Below are 19,190 nucleotides of genomic sequence, written 5' to 3'. Positions count from 1 at the left end.
GTCTAACGCGATATTTTTATTGGTTGAAATGTTGCAAAACCTCTAAAAATTTATTAGAGTTTTGTTTAACATTTTTTTATTAAGGAAACAACATTAGATTTAATATGTTTTTATTTTTTTGAGAATTCTTCCACTTAAATCGTTAATAACATTTTCTGTCCAGAGTTTACACACGATTATATTAATAATTACATTTGAACGCATATCAGAACTAAAGTTAATCAGTTTGTTAAAATATAGCCCTCGAAATTTGTTACGTGAATACGTCACGTAAAGATTTGATTGATAGTCTATTATTTTATTTCTCTTTTTTTTTACTTACTAGCACAACACAGGCGCGCGCTACGCGCACGCTATTGTTATTTAACGTGTTGTCAGTAAACACAACCTGTCACCGCGATGACAGATAGTATATACGTCTTATAAACCATATAATACACATATGAGAAATGTCAGAAATAACGCATGAAAATCAAACTCAAAAAATAGTGAGAGAGAGAAGTGGAAAAACAACACGTGACAGGGAAAAGGGTAAAAAAGAGAATATTATATATATCATATGTAATATTCTATATCTATATATAATACACATACATACGCACATATGTATATATATATACCGTAATCACGTGACCGAAGTCAGTAATACCGCCGCGATCGCGCGGCCGAGGTCAGTGACTCCACCGCAGTCACGCGACCGAAGTCATTGACCCCGCCGCGGTCGCGCGGCCGAGGTCAGTGACCCGCCTTCCCCCACCAAGGCCGCGCAGCCGAGGTCAATGCCCCGCCAAGGCCGCGCGGCCGAGGTCAGTGAACCCGCCAAGGCCGCGCGGCCGAGGTCAGTGACCCCGCCAAGACCGCGCGGCCGAGGTCAGTGACATTACTGTAGTATGTAGTATATAATACAATATAAAGTATAATATTATAAATATATAATAAATTATATGTATATATAATATATGTATTATTTAATGTTATATATAATATAAATTACAGTCATGTTATTTTCACGTGTTGTTTTTCTACTTTTTCCTGTCACGTTTTCCTGATTTTAGTTACGTTTTTAATTTTCTCTACATATACGATGACCTGTCTCAAAATCGCTTTTAATTATTATTATTATTATTATTATTATTATTATTATTATTATTTTGTTGTGCGTCATTTTTTATTATTTTCAATCAATACGAATGAATTATCAAAGCAAGTTATCTAACTCGTTTGTTAGCCGAGATCAATTTCCTGTTTCCTGACCTCACTCTGGCTCGCAACGGTAATCTAATTGTCAGTCAACAAATTGACGGTTTGCGAAACGCATTTCTAGAGGTGTGTTATCACCTCGGAAACTTCATTTAAGTTACGATCATTTTATGTACAACGCAAAAGTGTGTAGATTTGTACACACGCGGACAATGAAATCACGCGAGAAATTCTCTCACGGCGCGCACGAGTAATTATAAATAATTTATTACTTAACGCATGTAACATTCTCGTAATTACGATCTCATGTGTTTTATTCAGTGTCGACATTCTCGAGTCGAATTGACTTCGATCGAAGTTCTTTTTCGGCGTTTGTAGTTACAGAGGTATATATGGATGATTCTCTGTGAACGCGTAAATTTCACAACTTTCATTTTTGATAAAAATTAAATATTATTAAACTAACGAATAGCGATGAATTGTTTTTTTTTTTTTTTATATCATTTTAAGTCACCATTTGTGATATAAATACGTAACTATGCAATATAAAAACACTTATCTATGTTTTTTATGTCAATATACCACGAAGATTACAGTCCCACGGAGATTGCGTTTTTTGAGAATTACCCATATAGGTAATCGCGCGGCGAAAGCGCACCGCGGCGTTTCTCTCTCTACGCGTTTCGTAAGAAATGTGTCAATATTGACGCACCGGCATCCTGCGAGGTGCGCGCGTGCGATTTCCTGGTTTAAAATGATCCACGTCGTCTCGTCGCACCAATCTCCGTACAATGTCCGAAGTGCGACTATAATATAATTATGCGCCGGGATTGTGTATGTGTGTGTGTGACGTGCATTTGTACAAATTTACAAATCGTTCGGGAGAGAAACGGCGAAGAAAGCGGCAAATTTTGCGGCGAATCGAAAAATACACGCGGGAGTCGGAATATGAGTGAAATATTGTTTTGCGCGAAATAATAATCCGTGTGTTTAAACAAACGACGCGCATCCAATTGAACACACGGATATTTTTAACGCGGCTTGTGTGACGCTAAATTCAATTTTCTCATCTCCCCCCTTCCCTTCCTTCTGTTTTTCCAGACTAACCGTTTCGATCAACACTCGATGCGTATCGAGCAAATCAAATGCAAAGGTGCAGGCCTTTGTACCACAACTTTAATAAACACGCCGATAATGTTATTATTACATTATCGCGAGACGTTGTGTGAGATTGCGTGTGCTCGATTACGATAAGATGCGGCGCAGTAAAAAGCCGACACCGAGACGTCAAGAAACCGAATTTCTCTCCGATAACAAAGATTTATGAGTCGGAGGAAATTTGATTTCACGCTCAAAATGCGATGTATAAAAAGATATATACGTGCATTTTACATATTGCGTTTCACATAATACGCGTTGTGTGCAAGAATAACACAACTTTCTTATCATTCTTCGTTCGGGTTCTATTAATTTTTGTTGAGCGAGAAAATTAAATATTTCTGATTAACATTTTATGCGTAAATTTTAGCGTGCGAAGATTTGTGCACAAGCTGCGCGCACAAATTTCGCAACACCGCTCTAAAAGCGTCAACTCACGGCAATTGGAGATCGATCGAAAATTGTTGTTATTTGCAAAAGTGAACGAAATGTCTCGACTTGATGTTTTTTTTTTCTTTACGTTTCGGTAATTACCAATAAAAACGTTACATAAGCGCGTTATACTCGCGCCGGTGCGCGCGTCTTTTTGCTCGCTACGTACACGCGTCAGGCCGTTTATCCGCGCTCGATCGCTTTCGATGCGCGATCGTTGTGCGTAACTTCAAACGCGAGGTGTAAATTGCGGCGTTAATCTCCGCTAAAAAAAAAAAAAAAAAACGACGCTAATTGAAATTAGATAATCGATCACTGCGACGCGCAACAATTATAACAATTATAACAATTATAACAATTTTATGGTTCTTCGAAGTGTCAATTATGAATAAAATCACACAAAAGTGATACAGTGCGATTCTGTGCGCAAAAAAGTGATTTCGTGAATTTGTTGCTTAGTTTTTCACACGGTGTCCGTCGCAGAATCCTGACGTCCGTATTAGAGACTTTGCTGTCGGGAATTCTCTAACGAGAAATATTCGCGGAATGTCACTTTGAGCGTCTCTTTGAGATAACATTCCCGTTGCCGATTACCTCTGGGGATTGAATTCAGCGTTCGTTGAATGTAGAAAATAAAACTCTCACAAACGGACTCTAAAAAGAAATTAATGAAGATGCAATTAGATTGTACGGATAGATAACGACATAAAAATGCGCGCTAATCATCATTCAATTATAAGTGACCTGTAAAACAACTTGTTGACCGCAGGATATCGCAGGTGTTGTTGTTTATCACCTGAGCTTTAATTGAAGTTAATTGCTGCCGCTCCTCCCACTCCTTAATTATAGACGCGCTAACAACGAGGTCGGCCAAGGCGAGATCTTTCCAGCGGAAAATCGAGAATGCGCGTACGCCATATGTACTTTCTTATAAAGGTCGATTTTTCCAACAACAATTTGAAATTTTCGACTTTCGATTTCTTTCGTTCGTTCGCAAGGTGTTTTTGTCCGATAATCCTTTTTCTCATTCAGTGTCCCGCCCCGGCGTGAATTTTTACGCGTTGCGCTCCGCGCGAAACTAAAGCTGCTGCTTGTTCTGCAATTAGCATGTGAAACCGGTCGCATAGACTCGGTTATATAGTAAAGATGTTCCGGAGTTCACCTGATTTGCACGGCCTACTTCTACGAAGTTTCTTTGCTCTCTGTTATGCGAGCCGATATGCGCATTCTCCGCCTCCCCGCGGTCACTGTTGCTGCATTGTTCCGATGTGAGAAACACAACGGGGCTCTTGAAAAATGGCGGCGGCAAAAAGTTTTCAAGTTTCACCGCTGTAATGCGCGTTTCGGCGTGTGTTATTAAAATACATATCTCTGCGAGAGAAACTTGTCTACATTGAGAAGCGTAAAAAAGATGTTAGAAAAGCTACCCCGATTGTTACCGAAACCTTCGTGAGGTTTTCGGGGGGGTTTTCCGCGCGATCCCATTTCCATCTTCCACCCATTTATCACGCGAGATATGGAAACGTGTACAAACAGATGATATACAAGCCCTCGTTGGAAACGCGAAAACTATATATCGACGAATCAAACTTTTTCAATTATTAAAATCAGCAGCCGAGAAGTGCCGCGCATGTATTTATATCCCGCCGCGTTCAGAGATAGCTGCGTTGTAGTAGTCTTCGCCGCCGTCGCTGGTAGCCGAATATTTTGACCTAACCGGATGGAAGGTGATGTGCGCGTTCCATCGTGACTCGAGTCCGCGCGTACGTGTTTCGCGTACGAATTAATTGTTCCTCCTCGGTGGCACTTTTTTTCTCTGTCCCTTTTCCGCTCGTGTCGATGAATACAGCGCCGAACGACACGACGCCGGGCGACAAGGGCAGGCGAGCTGTCATTGTTGCCGGCGATGACTACTTTCTCTGCGATGAAACATCGCGAGCCGGTCGGTGCGCCTACTAATCCGTCCGCTAACGCCGGACAATACAGTTAACTCTCTCTTTCTCGCTCTTAGTGGTAATTGAAGAGGATATTTCCACTTTTTCCCTTTTTTTTTTGTTTCAACAAACGTGTGTGTGAGGAGACGATTATTTCTGCGAACCCATCTACTGTAAATAAAGAAGCGAGTTTTTTTATTTTGAAGCAAATCGTACGGGTGAGTTGTTCCAGTAGTTTTAATTTTTTTACTCGGCTTGTTACAGCAGCGAAAATTTTTTAAATTTAAAGAATACAATTCGAGATCGTTACGATTATTTTTCGCACTTACTTTGGTGCGACCTGTTTGTTGCGATTTGTTTTAATTTATGGAAACATAAAACTGAGGTTTATATTGTCCATCCAATTATTATATATTTCTGTTTTTTTTTTTTTTTTTTGAAGAAGAAATTTGTTTTTCAGTGACTTATCGCAAATTACACAAGTGTCTGATCACAATTGTTCGATCGACTCGATTAATCGAGTTCTGTTTAATCCTCGCTGCTCGCGGATCGAAATATGGAAACAGAATATGAGCGCACTTCTGTGTGTGTGTGCTCATCATGTGTATGTACACATGCAAACTAACTGGTGTCTCGTCGCGCGTCGAATAAAACGCGTCTCTTTAGTTTATACGCGCGATTAGAGTTACGGTATGCATTATATTACGGTTAGTGTGTGCGGCGCGCACGCCGATTAAATCCAAACCTGTGCTGCGATACAGGGTGCCCAGGTTTATACAGCTGCTCGATAACACCTTGCCTCGCGAAGCGAACGAAACAGACATTTCTCGAGAGAACGAAATATTAATAGCACGCCTATTGATTTCCTAATTGTAAGTCAAAGAAAACAAATGTGTTTTTGTAGTGCCGATCGTACAAAGTATAACTATGTAACATGTTCCGGCTTAACAAAGTCTCGTCCCTTTAATTGAATATCAAATTTTGTCTTCGCTTTAATTGAAAATTTTTAACTTCTGTCACTCTTCAAAATTTCATTCAATTAAAAATTAAATTATTAGATTTACAACGAAAACTGGACACGCTCGTACATTAGAATGTTTTAAAATCACTATTTAAAAAAAAAAAAAACTCAAACGCAAACTAGAAAACTGTAGTTACCTTAATCAATTAATTTAATCACGCGAAAACAAATTGTTGTGTAATTCGGTAAAATTATTTAATCGCGCGACTAATGTAATCACGTAATCGACGAGGAGGAAGTGTATCGGCGATCTTAAAGGGGAAGTGTCTTCGAACAACTCGGTTCGCGCATACGTATACAACGTAGCAGTTTTTCAAGAAACATTGTATTCACGTGGTGGAATTCCTGTAAAACGCGACGCGCGAGGAATAATCCGACGGCGCGCGATGCAATGACGACTCTCGATGAATCAATCGGTCGGTATTGCTTCTCGCCCGCTAAAACAAAAAACAAAAATTTTCACTCAGGAATCGGAGAGGATTAATAAATTAAAGTTGAGTTAACCCCGAACAGAGAGAGAGAGAGAGATCTTTCTATAGCGTCTAAATAATTCGAACTCGGCGCAATTATTAAATTATACATCGGATATATGTGTGTACATACGTCGTTTATTATGATGCCATGATAATGACGCCGCTCCGGGCGAAGATGCGCGCACAATAAGCGCGATTTGCTCGCGCGCTTCGCCTATGTACACAATAAGCATGATGTCACTGATGGTCGGTCGGTATTTGGTACACGGGTTACGCGTGATCGGCATGAAGAGAAGAGACACCCGTCGCCGTGTCGGAGCGATTCGGTCGCAGCTGGTTCTTCGCCATATCCGGTCACCGACAATCGTCGCGCGCACACGTGACTCCTTGAAGCGCGCGAGTTCGCCCCGGTGACCGGAAGTCACGGACAGCGCATTAGAATCCCGCGAACGTGCGTGACGCGTGTGTGTGTGTGTGTGTGGGTGCGCGCACAGTTGGAATTTTCCCTCCCAATTTCGGGGGGGGGGGGGCTCCGTGCCGAAAAACGCGCCTTTCTGGACGCGCTTCCGCTTTATTAGGAAATCGAGCCGATGCCAAAATTATCGTTGACGGAAGTATAATCCGACGCTTACGAATCGACGATCTCTCGCTGGCCTTCGGTGGTTTCGATCAGCGCGAAGTTTCTCTCATAAGTACGATCGACTTTGCTTCGTCCGTTATATCGGCAAATGACGTGTGATATCGTTCTCTTCATCTTGCGGACAACACTGCGATGAATAAAATGATCGAAATTAATTACAAGTGCTTAACGTGTCAATAAAAAGTAATTGCATCTCGAAAAACATTGCGATGTTTTAATATTTCTTCAATAACCGCACACATAGCGTGCTTTTGATCGGGCAATTATCTGGTCTTTGATTTTTCTCTTTATGTTTTTAATAAAAGATTAACACCAACCCCCCCTTTGCGCGGTAATTAACAACGCGAATGAGATATATAGTCGACCGCGAGGACTCGTAGGGAAATACGTTAGCGGGGTGCGAAAGAATGCAGCCGCGAGAGAGGCGGGGGTTTCATTAACACCTCTCGCGTTCCGACCTCGGGAAACAACGGAAAACGATGATCCGCGATGAAGAGTGCGAAAAGAGGCCGGCTCGAAACACTTCGACTTCAGCCAATGGAATAAGAAGGTAAAAGACTTTAGTTCTCTTCCCCCCGCCTCCCTACCTCTCCCTCTCAGAAGCCGCTGTAGTGTACGACGGTGTATGTATGTGTACGCGTACATACATGTACGTCCTTGCGTCTATGTCTTCGAAGGTACGACGCCCACGCTATCAGTTCTTTGGCGAACCTCCAGCCTCGTGCAGGTGTTAGAAGGTGTCTTCGGGATTGAACATCAAAGTTTTTCTTGACTTCTCTCTCTTTCTCTCTCTCTCACATTTTTCTGTCTTTCTCGTGCGACTCTTCAAATCCTTTTTTCGAATTTTCTGACGTGAACTTTTGCTGCCGAGATCGCAACCTTCAAGAAGAGAACCGTTTCATAATTTCATCGAGACATTTTTTTTCTCTGTTTAATTCAATGGTGAAGTTTAGTTTTCGAAGTGTTCAGAGATTTCAGCTTTTTATATTTAAGTAAGTAACGCGCGGCGATAATTTAAGGATTTTCAACAGTTTTTTGACTCGAAAGTAAGTATAAGTTTTTTTTTTTTTTTGAAGAAGAAGAAGAAGAAGAGAAAAATTATATATAGTTTTTATTTTCGTATATTCTAAAGAGATTGAATTATCATTGTTTTGTTTTTATAATGTGCAATTTTGTCTTGATATACTACCCATGTCATATTTCATAATTTGGCGAAAACGAATTGCTCGGAGCGTTATGACGACTGATTATCAGATCAAATGTTTTTTTTTATAATAAATTTCTAATAATATTAAAAAAAAAAAGAAAGAATCTTTCTCGAGATTTTTAACGACACGCGTCAGAGATAAAAAGTGTTACGAACCAGAAAAAATCTTTCGCATATTTACAAAATAATAGTAATTTCGATGTAGCAATTTTCTTCTGTCTCAGCTGGACGTTTAGAAGGCAAGATGTCGGCATAGCTGATGTTGTTCGAAATTCGGCTGTGTCACATCCAGCCAACCAAACGGCCAAGACGTCAACGTGAGTTTTTGCCAATTTTTGACAATGTGGAATATGAAGAATATCAAGAACTCTCGTCGTATATCAAATAATTTTGTTGTCGATGTATACCCCCCTGAAAAACACATTTCTTATCACTCGAACGCGCACATTGAACAAAATATAATAAATCAGAGAGAAAGATCAAATCTCACCTCAATTTTGCATGATTATCAAGACGTTTGACATTTAGATCGGGTTTTTCTACGGGACGGTTTCCTTCGTCGAACAAAAATTTTGACCAAAGACTCGTTGATCTGTGAAAATTCTGTGAAAATTGTCGCAACGGCAATTTCTGCGATCCCGCCATTTCAAAACACACAAAGATACACTCGCAATTACCTACGGATAATTCGCATTGCTTACCGATCGGACGCCGTTTTAATTATCTCAATTGCCGACAGATGTCGCAACTTCGAGCGCTGCGCGATGTCGGTACTCGTCCTCAGCTGCGTGGTTGAAATTTTCGCGTTGAAGGGAGCGAGACGAGTGTACGCACAACAACGTAATCGCGGGAATTGAATGGAGAAGGACGGGATGATGAAATTCCGAAGAAAAGCGCAGGGAAGTGTTTGTTCAAATTTTAAACAAAAATCTTTCTCTCCCTGAACATCTAGGTTATGTTGTGACAGATGCGTTGCGTTACCTCGATCGAGTCAACGTCGGGATTTATACGGGGAATAACACACGGAATGTGTGAGATCTCGGAGGATCTCGAGGAAATCTGATTTCGCGCGACACGACGTAGGCAGAGAAACTCATCGGAGGTATAGTACTCGTGGAAGAGGAACCACGGTCGTAGAGGAGGAGGTTACGATGGTACATCGGCCACGGTCGATCGACAATTTCGAAAGTTCGTGACATGCGGTACAAGAGAATGGAGAAACCAAACTCCAAAGAGACGATCAATCTGTTGGATCTGCTGTCGGAAAGCGACTCCGACAGCACCGATCTGATCGTGACGTCTCAGAAGAAGAAGAAGGTCAAACGGTATATAAATTTGTTTAATTTTTGTAATAAATTTATACGCGAGAAGGAGTTTTTTTTTCTCACAAAAAGAACGCGGTCGCGTTTCATCAACGTATATTACGCGACAATTTTTCATTCGCAGGCGACACAGATCAAGGATTTTGTCTAGAACCAGACAAAACAACTGCGGTTGCAGAAAGGACATGCGAATTGTGTCCTTGTGGTTGGCGGCTGTTTTGATCACATTCTGGTTGATCGCGTTGTCATGGCTGGCGGCGATATTGTACAGCGAGATTAAGAAAATGGACGTGTCTATAAAGTCAGGTAAATTGCACTCTATTCTCTCCAGTCAGACTTTAGAAGAAATTCATGTAATTTGTTTTTTTTTTTTTTTTTCACCTTCAAGTAAGTAGCAAATGTCAATCTTACTGTCGAAGTCTTTTTTTTTATACACTGTGCGATGTTCGCCGCAGCAATACGCAATTTGTTTTTACAAATGTGCGCAACGTCAGCTGGTATCTATTTTGCATTGCTCAAATTATAGAACGTAGAAGTCATAAAAGTTTGTTTGTACAATTTGTATAGTACATTTTACGCGATAAAAGTTGCTGCAACGAGCATTGCGTTAAAAAGTTCTCAGAAGGTACATCTGCGAAAGGTTCTAATTAAAAATCTATTTAATATGTTTGACTATTGGTGTGTGGTGTATTATGTATATTGAAATAAATTAACGTGTGTATACGTACATTTAAATATTTAACATAATTATCAAAAAAAAAAAAAAAAACGGCGCATTTTATGAATATTTTAAAAAGTGATTAGAAAAAACGACACAAACTATTTTTTTGTTTTCTTTTTTTTTTCTACCGAAGCGCGTTATTTCACGCAATTTCGAAATATCTCGCCGCAATTTCCACTGCGTATCTTCTATTTCTTGTGTTTATCGACATCTGTTGTAATTTTTATTAAAAAAAAAAAAATAAAAAAGACACTTTCCAGACGAACGTCTATACTGTAGCGATGTGATCTCATACGGCAAACACTTTTAACATGACAAATTGCGCACGCGCTTGCACACGTGTGCGCGTCAATAAAGTTTTTTTCACAATTGTTGCTTTAATTTATTTATACTACTACTGATATGTACGCGTATAGCAATTATCAACTTCGTCTCGCGGTCTTATCGTCGTATACACCCGCGCTATGTCACGCCGCCGGTTGAAAATTCCCTATGTGTGTTCCGCGCGCGTTCTTATCAGACAGAAACCCCCCAACTGTGCCTTTAGTCGCCTACCAACCCTCAGCCAGTCGATATCGGGCGCAGAGCGCTTGCGAGCAGTAGCCGCTACGCTACACCGCGCGTCTGTGTGTGATATTTCGCCGAGTTCTTTTCGTCCGGGGGTGCGTCGCGATTTTTCTGCCTCTTTTCTTGTGTGTTGCCTCTCCTCCTCGTTCTTCGATTTCCGCGGGAGGATCGTCCGCTCGAAAAAACCCGCTGCCTGGAACGAAAAAAAATCGTCGCACACTTCCCCCGTGTGCACAAGTGTACGTCGTTCGTCGTGTACGTTCGTCTCATCACCCGCGCGCGGGGTAATCGATCAGAATCTCCTCTATAATTCATCCCACACGTAGGTCAAGTTCTGTACGCGCGACAAGCTAGCTCTTTTTCTCTGTCTCCCTTTTGTAAAAAAAAAAAAAAAAAAAAAAACAATTCGGAGCGAGTTCCTTGCACATTTCGCGAGCGTGCAACTCGGAGATTCGAGCGCAGAAAAACACAGACGATCGAAAGTTTCTCGTTCACGGAGCATTTTCGTCGCTTTACATAACGTAACGTGAGAACATCGGGGGATTGAAGAAAGATTATATTCCTTATCTAGTCTCTAGAGAAAAGAACCAAAAAATGTTTTCTGTCTGCGCGTGGAAGCAACTGAAATGTCGAGAGATACGGAAGCGATAACGCCGATACGTGGCAGATAGCGCCGAAAACAAATTACTCACAACAACGAAACGCGCTTTTCTCTTGCGACGACATCGCGGAATTTACATAGTTTTGCATTTACCGTCCACGCGAAACTACACACACGCGCGCGCGCGCGCGCACACACGCACACAGAGTCTTGTGCTTCTTCTGAATTTTATTATTTTTTCAACAGCAGTGGAACAGTCGTACGACGAATCGAGGGAGGAACGAGAGAAGATACAAACAGAATTTATTCTCTCTGTTTTTCCTCGCCCTGTTTTTTTTTTTTTTTTTTTTTCTGATCGAACAAAAGTTCTTCCGCATTAAATGCGAAAGGTATCGTGTCGCGCGCACAAGATATAACGCGAGTTCGATTATAGTCGTCGGCTGCTGACGCAAATGTAATAAATATTTGAACACGCGCGTGTATAAAAACACGAACCGCGATATCCACGACCTGACACATCGCCAATCGTCTCGGTGTGTGTCTTTGGAATTTTATGCGAAGAGGCGCTTGACGTGTGTATAATAAGCGCGCGCGCTTCGCTATAGAACGTGAGTGAGAGATCGACGACGAGTCAAACGGCAAAGAGTTTTTTGTTCGAGGAATATTGTACGAAATTTTGTTCCAAAGAGAAAATCAAATCTTTGCTCGTTCTTTGTTCGAGTTTTGTACCTTATTTGTTTTATCGAAGAAGATTTAATCGACCGACTTCCAAAACTAGCTACTAAACTAGACCGTGAGACCCGCGCGACTTTGAAATCAAACATCTCCGCGAAAATATTTTTTCTATTTTTTTTTGAGTATTTTTATTCGAAAGTTCGAACAATCTTGCTCTTTGAAAAACAAAATTAATTAATTAAAAAACATCTCTAGTCTCGAAGATATAAGCGTTACAAAAAAAAAAAAAAAAACTAATGTTAACCAGAGACACCGGTTTGAAATTTTTGGAATAGGTCTGGGAGACCCGTGTTAGTTCGCGAAGAACTTGAAGTTTCAGAGATGTTCTTTTTTCCCACGGAAAATAATTCGCGAGACGATACGAAGAGTCGAGGAAAAAAACATTTGCGCGCGCGTGCGCGTCGCGCGACATTAAGATATTAATTAATTGATAAGACTAATTGAATATATGTATTTTGCCGCGCAACGTGAGTTTTTTCTACGCGCGCGATTAATCATGCAACTGAATTAATCGGTGGACATCTCATTTAGTCGGAACGATCTCGTAAGATAAAAACAAAAAAAAAACCACGAATTGCTCAACGTTTTGCGTGGATTGTGTGCTCTTCGCGTTTATCGCGTCGACCACATCGTTCGCTTGTCCGAAACAACGGCTTGTACCGCGAATTTGAAAAAAACAAAAAAAAATACGTGACTCCGCGAAAGATTTCGGAGCGATAACGTCACGCGGACTTAATTGGGAGATCGACAAGGAAAATCTTGGTCGCGGCTATTCGCTGACATTACAATTAATAATCGGGTCAACTTGTTACACACGACGTTGCACTATACGTGCGCTCGGGTAATTAGCCCGAAAATTGCAACATCACCGTACTTCACTTCCGCAAAACACTCGTCGCGAGTACGTACGTAGGAGTTGCAAAATAACCTTCGTCAAGTTCTCCGTATATCTTACAATCAAAATTGCTTCATGCCTCTTACATTTTTTTTTCTTTTGTTCTCGATTATATATTGTTGTAAAACAGTTTGATAACAAAACTGACGGTCATTTAATTGTCGCGGCTCATAGAAGAGCTCTCGTTATTTCGTATCGCGTCGACTGAAAAAAAAAAAAAAAAAAAAGAGAAAATTTACGCAATTTTAACCCGTCAAATTGCGTACAACAAATTTTACCTTCTCTCTCTCTCTATCTCTCTCGCTCTCGGTATATCTTATCGAGTTCAGGGCCGCGTAAATGTGTCGCGACGTCTCAGCGTTTCAAATGACGTTAAGCCGCGCGACGCGTGTGATGTCGAATTTAGACTTGTCGTTAAAGATCAAGGAACGTGTGTGTATTATGTTTTCAATAAATTTTCCGAAGAATTTTAATAAAAACCATCTCGCGCAGTTATCGGCCTAATGACAATATCGGTCTAATTAATGGGCTCGAACTGTCACGATTGTATTATTATCTCCATTTCGCTCGTTGAATTCATTCGATTGCCAACCACAAAGAAAACACAAAAAAAAACTCAGATCGCGCTTAATTACATACAACAGACAGAAAGAGAAAGAGAGAGAGAGAGAGAGAGAGAGAGAGAGAGAGAGAGAGAGAGAGAGAGAGNAGAGAGAGAGAGAGAGAGAGAGAGAGAGAGAGAGAGAGAGAGAGAGAGAGAGAGAGAACGCCGATATCACCGCCTTATCTTCGACCATTTGTCTCTGTGTTTTATCCGTGATTATTCGAAGTTATCTTTTGAACGCTTTTCTTTATGTTTCTCCGTCCTTCTCGAACGCGTTAATCCGCTTTGCAAACAACCGAGAACGAAACAATTAAATTTCAAACTCTCTCGTTGTCGGAGAGTATAGTCGAGTTTATTTCTGTTCTCTCTGTGTGATAATCACACCGTTCACTTATCTCGTTGGCAATAAAATTCAACGCTTCGGAAACATTTGTATCTGATCGCTTTCGGTGTGGCTATATACGAAATTCAGATTCCAACTGTTTTTAAACTTTGTCGAATCGCGCTTTGGCGAGTTTGTTTCTTTCTTGGGATTGTTGAAAAAATGCGAAACACACAAAAAATCGATATATTTTGATCCGTTCGATCGCGGATTATTACCGATGTATCGCAAGAGAAAAATCGAGAAAAAGAAGCCTTGAAGCGGATTAACAACCTGACGACGATTGCCCTTATCAGCGGCCCGGCTCTCTCTCTCTCTCTCCTCGCCTTTTTGCCGTCGGGCAATTTTGACACGGTCGTTCTCTCTTCGCTTTGACGCTAACGTAATGGGTCGCGCGCATTGCGAGCGGTTCCGTCACTGATGCACCGTGTACATTGCGTGTCACGTGCGTTCAATTCAAGAGCTCCTAGGCCTTCTGTGATCGCGCGCGATTGTGTGTGTGGGTGTGTGTACGTGCGTGCGCGTGAATACAAACGCGGCTCACCTGCGGCGTGGCCGGCCAGACACACCAGCCAGGTTGATAAAAGAGTTCTCTGGTCTCAACTCAGTCAGGGATCGACGATCGAGCGAAATCGTTCGACGAGCGACGTTCGCATTGTCGTTCGCGCGGTTCGTTTTGTCCATCTCGTTCCATGTTTTTGAAGTCTGGAATTTTTTTTTCGCTCGAAGCCGATTTCGGCGGCCGTGATTCCACATCCTTCGTGAAAAGACAATCGTTTTTTTTTTTTTTTTTTGACAACAGACGAGCTCGGTGCGGCACTTCGGTTTTGATGTTTTTTTTTCTTCTACGGTTGTACAAGTCTGAACCTCAACGAGCTTACTTTGGCTTCGATGTCTTTGGTATTGGCTTCTGCGGTGTGTGTGTGTTTTTTTTTATTTATTTTATTTTGAGTCGCGTGACGTATAGAGGAGTTCGTCCGTGATGCAATCATGACGGAACCGCTTAAGTATACACGATATACTATATATATGTGCTTGTTGTTGCAATTGTTATCTCATTGAGAACGGATCGTTAATTGCGGAGCTTTGGTCGACGAAACTTGCGATTTTGCCTCTTCAAGTTAATTCCTGGAAAAAAAAAACAGGGCGATCTTGAAACGGAACGCGAGATCGGAAAATTTTAATCAACATTGTTGCACAAAGAAATTCTCAAGAATTTAGCAGACATGTATGTATGTACACTTGGCTTTTATCGGAGGAAGTTGTTGCCTTGACGAAGCATTATTGACACGCTTTCAATTGCGCTTATCTCGACTCTTTACTATTTTTTTTTTTTTTTTCAACAACGCCCGCGCCTATCGCACAATCTCAAAACATCGCCGCACATGTCGTCGCGCGCGCGCGCGCGTTCCACATTTTCATCTTCGGCATTTGGTGTGTCCCAAAACTTTGTCAAAATCATTCTCGATACGAGCACGCGAAGTGTCTAAATTTCTTCGTGACGAATAAAAAATTCTTTTCATAGGTGGTAATTCGACAAGCGCGCACGGGTACGAGCGTTTTAACGTTCGGACGGAGCGACCGAAATAAAAGATCCAAGTCACACCGACTGGACCGACCGCCCAAAAACGTGCAGTGCCGGAGAAAGTGTCTCGAAGGGGATGAGGATGTAAACTGTCGCGAAAGTTCGCGAGCCGATTAATTTGCGCGAGAGATTATAAGCGCGCGCGTGTTGGAAACTTTTTTTTTTCCGGAGGAGGTAAAACGCGAGTTTCTCTCCGCCGTGAGTACGCACATGTCGCGGTGATCGAGCCCATTGTTCTCTCTGTCTCCCTCGTTGATGATCGAACGGAGATGATCGAACGCGATCGCGGAACGATCATCTTCGGAGCTCGCGGCGATCGTGTGTTGTACGGACAGATATCGTGCCGGAAGTGAGAAGTGACGCGGGAGACAAAATCCTCCCCGACGAGATTTTACGAAGGTAAGCGCGCTTGAAAGATAGGCGGCGTGGTCCTGCTTGAAATGGACTCGGTGGCGGTGACGGTGCCGCTTCGTCAGCCGACGAAGAAGATGAAGAAGCGTAAGGAGCTGGACGCCCTCGCGCCGGCGCACGCCATTTCCCGTCGGAGTTCCGGCAAACGCAGTTCGCAGGTGATTATTCGATTTGTAATATAATGTAATGTATGTATGTAGGTCGGCCATAAGTATAAAGCAAGCAACGAAAGTTACGGATAAAGAATACGTACGTACATTCTGTGACACCGCACGAACGTCAGTTTTCGGCGTTAAACGTGAAGTTGTCTCTCTCTCTCTCGCTCTCTCTGCTCGTGACGTCACGTTTGTGCCACGCATTCATGCCGCACGCATTATTCCTCGGAATAATCGAGAGTTGAAAAGATATGATCACACGCGGAGAGACGGACTTCTCGAAAGAAAAATATTGCTGCTTCTATGCTGAAGTGTTTTGAAAAGAACGTTCAGTATCAAGTCAAGTATTTTTTTTTCGGGAAAATAAAAAAGATTCACATGAGTTATAAAAAAAAAAAACAATTATCTGAGAATTCTCGCGGTGCGTTTGATATCAACATGTGTTTCTTCTCCTGTTTTACTTAGGAATTGCTGACGGACAGCAGCGACGACCGCTCGGAATACTGGAACGTCTCCACCAGAAGCGGTCGCAAGTGCAGGGGCAGGAGGGGTCGCGTTTGTCCCGGATTGCTGAAGGCTTGCAACGCGTTTCTGGCATGTGCCTCCGTGTTGGCGACCGCCAGTTTGATATGGCTGTTTATCGACGTTCGCCAACAGCTTACCGCTCTACGAACCGAATTAGACCAAGGTATCGGCAGGTCTAACGCTCGCAAAGAGCCGACACGTTATTAGCCGTGTGAGATGAATCGGTCCACGCGACAGAGCTGTAAAAAAACAGTTACTTAACAATAACACAAAAATAAAACCAAACAATCTTGAATGATTTGTACTTACTTGTACGTACACTTTGACACACCTAAAAAAGGTGTACGAACAAATCTCTGTAAATATTTTTTAATTAGAACCTTTCTGTACATGAAGTGCGCACCGATTGTGCGATATCGCGCGCGTGAATCTCTCCAATGTCTTCTCGCCTCGTGCGTTTTTTTTATTGTATAAATTTTGTATGTTGTAAAGTGATAGCAGGAAGCGAGGGTGTTCCGGACGCTCTGCAGAAGTGCCACTCGTTGTCGAGGGATCTGCAGAACAACCAGACAATTATCTTCTCCCGACTGTCCGATCTCAAACAACAAATAAATAATTTCACGGTACAGGTAAAAAAAACCCGCACGAAATTAACATTCACGATAATTTATTCGCGACGGCTCGAATGACTCACTGTACGGATCGATACTTCCGCAGCTGGCGCATATTCAGCAGGATTTGCATAAGGTGCAGGAGTACTTCCAGGCCAAGCCCGAGATGGCCAATTTGCCGAAACGTTTGGACGAGCTGTCGACCAGCGTCGGAACGTTCGGTAGTCAGATAAGCGATTTGGGAGCGACGGTTAAAACGTTGAAGGATACGAACATGAGAGTGCAAGATGCACAAACTACCATGCAACAGAACATCAACAATATCAAGGTAAAGATCACACACCGGTGTGTCCAAGTGACTAAGTTTAATAAATATATAAAGTAGCAATATAAATGAATTTATCGAGAACTGCGTTTTTTTTTGCAGCAAACTGTGTTAGAATTGTCGAACATCACTCAAAAGCCGCAGATCGTGAGCACCGATGAGACAAAACTTAAGACTGATAAGCTAAACTCCACGATATTGCATTTAATGAATAATTTAACGCACGTGAATGAAACTTTATCGAGTAAATTGCAATGGGTATCCGAAGATCAAACCAAAGATCGCGTAAGTACGATGATACAAGCTTAATAATCTCTGTACACGAAGAGTATGAATTGTTGTATCTACCTTTCATCTTATTTTTCAGAAAAAGTTGGTTTCTCTTCAAGAAGCAACAGCGGCTATCAACACGACAGTGATGTCCTTGCAAGGAGAGTGCGTTAAAATGTCCGAACAAGCTTCCATTCTGGCATCGGTTCAACAACTGAAAGAAAAAGTGCGTATTCGCGATCAAGTTCTCTATTGTTCGAGATAGCAACGTGCTCTCTCTCTCTCTCTCTCTCTCTTTTGCTAATAATATTATATAACTGACACACAGGTGAACGAAATACGCACGACGGACGTAGAGTTAATCGGCAAGTTGAAACAATTGGAGCAATCTTACAGCGGACTGAAGAATTCTACTAGTATTATGTTCGCGACCGTGTCCGAGATGCAGAATCAGCAACAAGTCAACAAGATCAAATTGTTGGACTCGTTCAGCAACGATATAACAACGGAGACGGATCGCGGTGCAACAGGTGCGATACAATTTTTTTTTTTTTTTTTTTTTTTTTTACGTATCTCGCAATCTCTCCGGTCGCGAAATAAAAAAATCTAATTTTGCCACGATGATTATCTCTACATATCGCGTATCTGCGTTATTTACAGATGTAGTTGACATTGCTCAGAAGAACAACGCAGGCAACAAAAAATTGAAGATGTGGCGGAAACGTTCCAGCGTGTACGAAGAGTGAACGGGATGAGAACTTTCGTCACACACGCGCGTGTGGAAGTCACTTTGTTGTTCAATCTGACGCGAAAATTGTGTATTTGTGTAAATACTAATAAATTTAAAACACGCTATATACATGCGATTCTATGTACATACACGGGAAGAGGAGACTCTATAATTATGATTGCGCGCGTCTCTCTGTCAGATTAAAATTCGTCGGTAGAATTCGCGTTCAACATGTGTGTGCGATCGCACGTTGAAAGAGAGGAGACTGCGAAGCGTGTCACGGCCTGAAAGAAGCTAATTTACTTGCCCCCGAGCAATAACTTTAGATCGCATTATCATCGTTTAGGCTGAAAACACTCCTGTATTCGACTTAGGTCTCGAAGAGGACAACTAGTCAATTTTTCTCCGAACAGTGAACTTTATAACCCGAACGGTTGCAATTCGAAAAACCAAGAAAAGAGACGGGTCGCTACGCATTTTTTTTTTCTCTCTCTCTCCGGCGAAGTTTTATTCGGTGTTTGCCAAATATACAGATATAAAAACAGGATACTTTTTTCGGATGTCTCACGTTTCCGACCACTTCTCTCGGATCGGTTTCCGCCGGCGTATAGAGTTCACTGAATTCCTAACGACACTAAAAAAAAAAAAAACGAACATGTAGCGGAAAAGGTATTTCAGAAATACTA

The 19,190-nt window shown here is 41.8% G+C and overlaps 1 protein-coding gene and 2 long non-coding RNA genes across 13 annotated transcripts; 1 reads left to right on the top strand and 2 right to left on the bottom strand.

Moving 5' to 3' along the window:
- Positions 1-6,763: 6,763 nt before the first annotated feature.
- Positions 6,764-8,719, bottom strand: LOC109857648. 2 transcript variants are annotated; one of them, XR_002250531.1, is made up of 3 exons: positions 8,556-8,719; positions 7,506-7,737; positions 6,764-6,985 (listed from the first exon to the last, which is right to left on the bottom strand). It is a non-coding gene; the product is annotated as an uncharacterized LOC109857648 (long non-coding RNA). The 2 variants fall into 2 exon arrangements; XR_002250532.1 differs by lacking the exon at positions 8,556-8,719 and adding an exon at positions 8,247-8,541.
- Positions 8,720-8,903: 184 nt separating this feature from the next.
- On the top strand, positions 8,904-19,154 carry LOC109857643. 8 transcript variants are annotated; one of them, XM_020434159.1, is made up of 9 exons: positions 9,671-9,693; positions 15,418-16,046; positions 16,509-16,731; positions 17,061-17,197; positions 17,286-17,507; positions 17,607-17,789; positions 17,872-18,000; positions 18,103-18,304; positions 18,435-19,154. In XM_020434159.1, exons 2-9 carry the CDS (start codon positions 15,918-15,920, stop codon positions 18,518-18,520), a joined length of 1,311 nt encoding a protein of 436 aa, XP_020289748.1. In that variant the 5' UTR covers positions 9,671-9,693; positions 15,418-15,917; the 3' UTR covers positions 18,521-19,154. The 8 variants fall into 8 exon arrangements, with proteins under 8 accessions (XP_020289750.1, XP_020289748.1, XP_020289749.1 ...); XM_020434160.1 differs by lacking the exon at positions 9,671-9,693 and adding an exon at positions 10,209-10,959 and having other exon boundaries at positions 17,061-17,191; XM_020434158.1 differs by lacking the exon at positions 9,671-9,693 and adding an exon at positions 10,213-10,770.
- On the bottom strand, positions 14,669-16,596 carry LOC109857647. 3 transcript variants are annotated; one of them, XR_002250530.1, is made up of 3 exons: positions 16,505-16,596; positions 16,146-16,349; positions 14,669-15,020 (listed from the first exon to the last, which is right to left on the bottom strand). It is a non-coding gene; the product is annotated as an uncharacterized LOC109857647 (long non-coding RNA). The 3 variants fall into 3 exon arrangements; XR_002250529.1 differs by lacking the exon at positions 16,505-16,596 and having other exon boundaries at positions 16,142-16,493; XR_002250528.1 differs by lacking the exon at positions 16,505-16,596 and having other exon boundaries at positions 16,146-16,493.
- Positions 19,155-19,190: the final 36 nt, after the last annotated feature.

Source organism: Pseudomyrmex gracilis, unplaced genomic scaffold (genome assembly GCF_002006095.1).
Source record: "Pseudomyrmex gracilis isolate BER0280 unplaced genomic scaffold, ASM200609v1 scaffold_168, whole genome shotgun sequence".
NCBI lineage: Eukaryota > Metazoa > Arthropoda > Insecta > Hymenoptera > Formicidae > Pseudomyrmex > Pseudomyrmex gracilis.
This window is presented reverse-complemented; position numbering and strand designations above follow the sequence as displayed.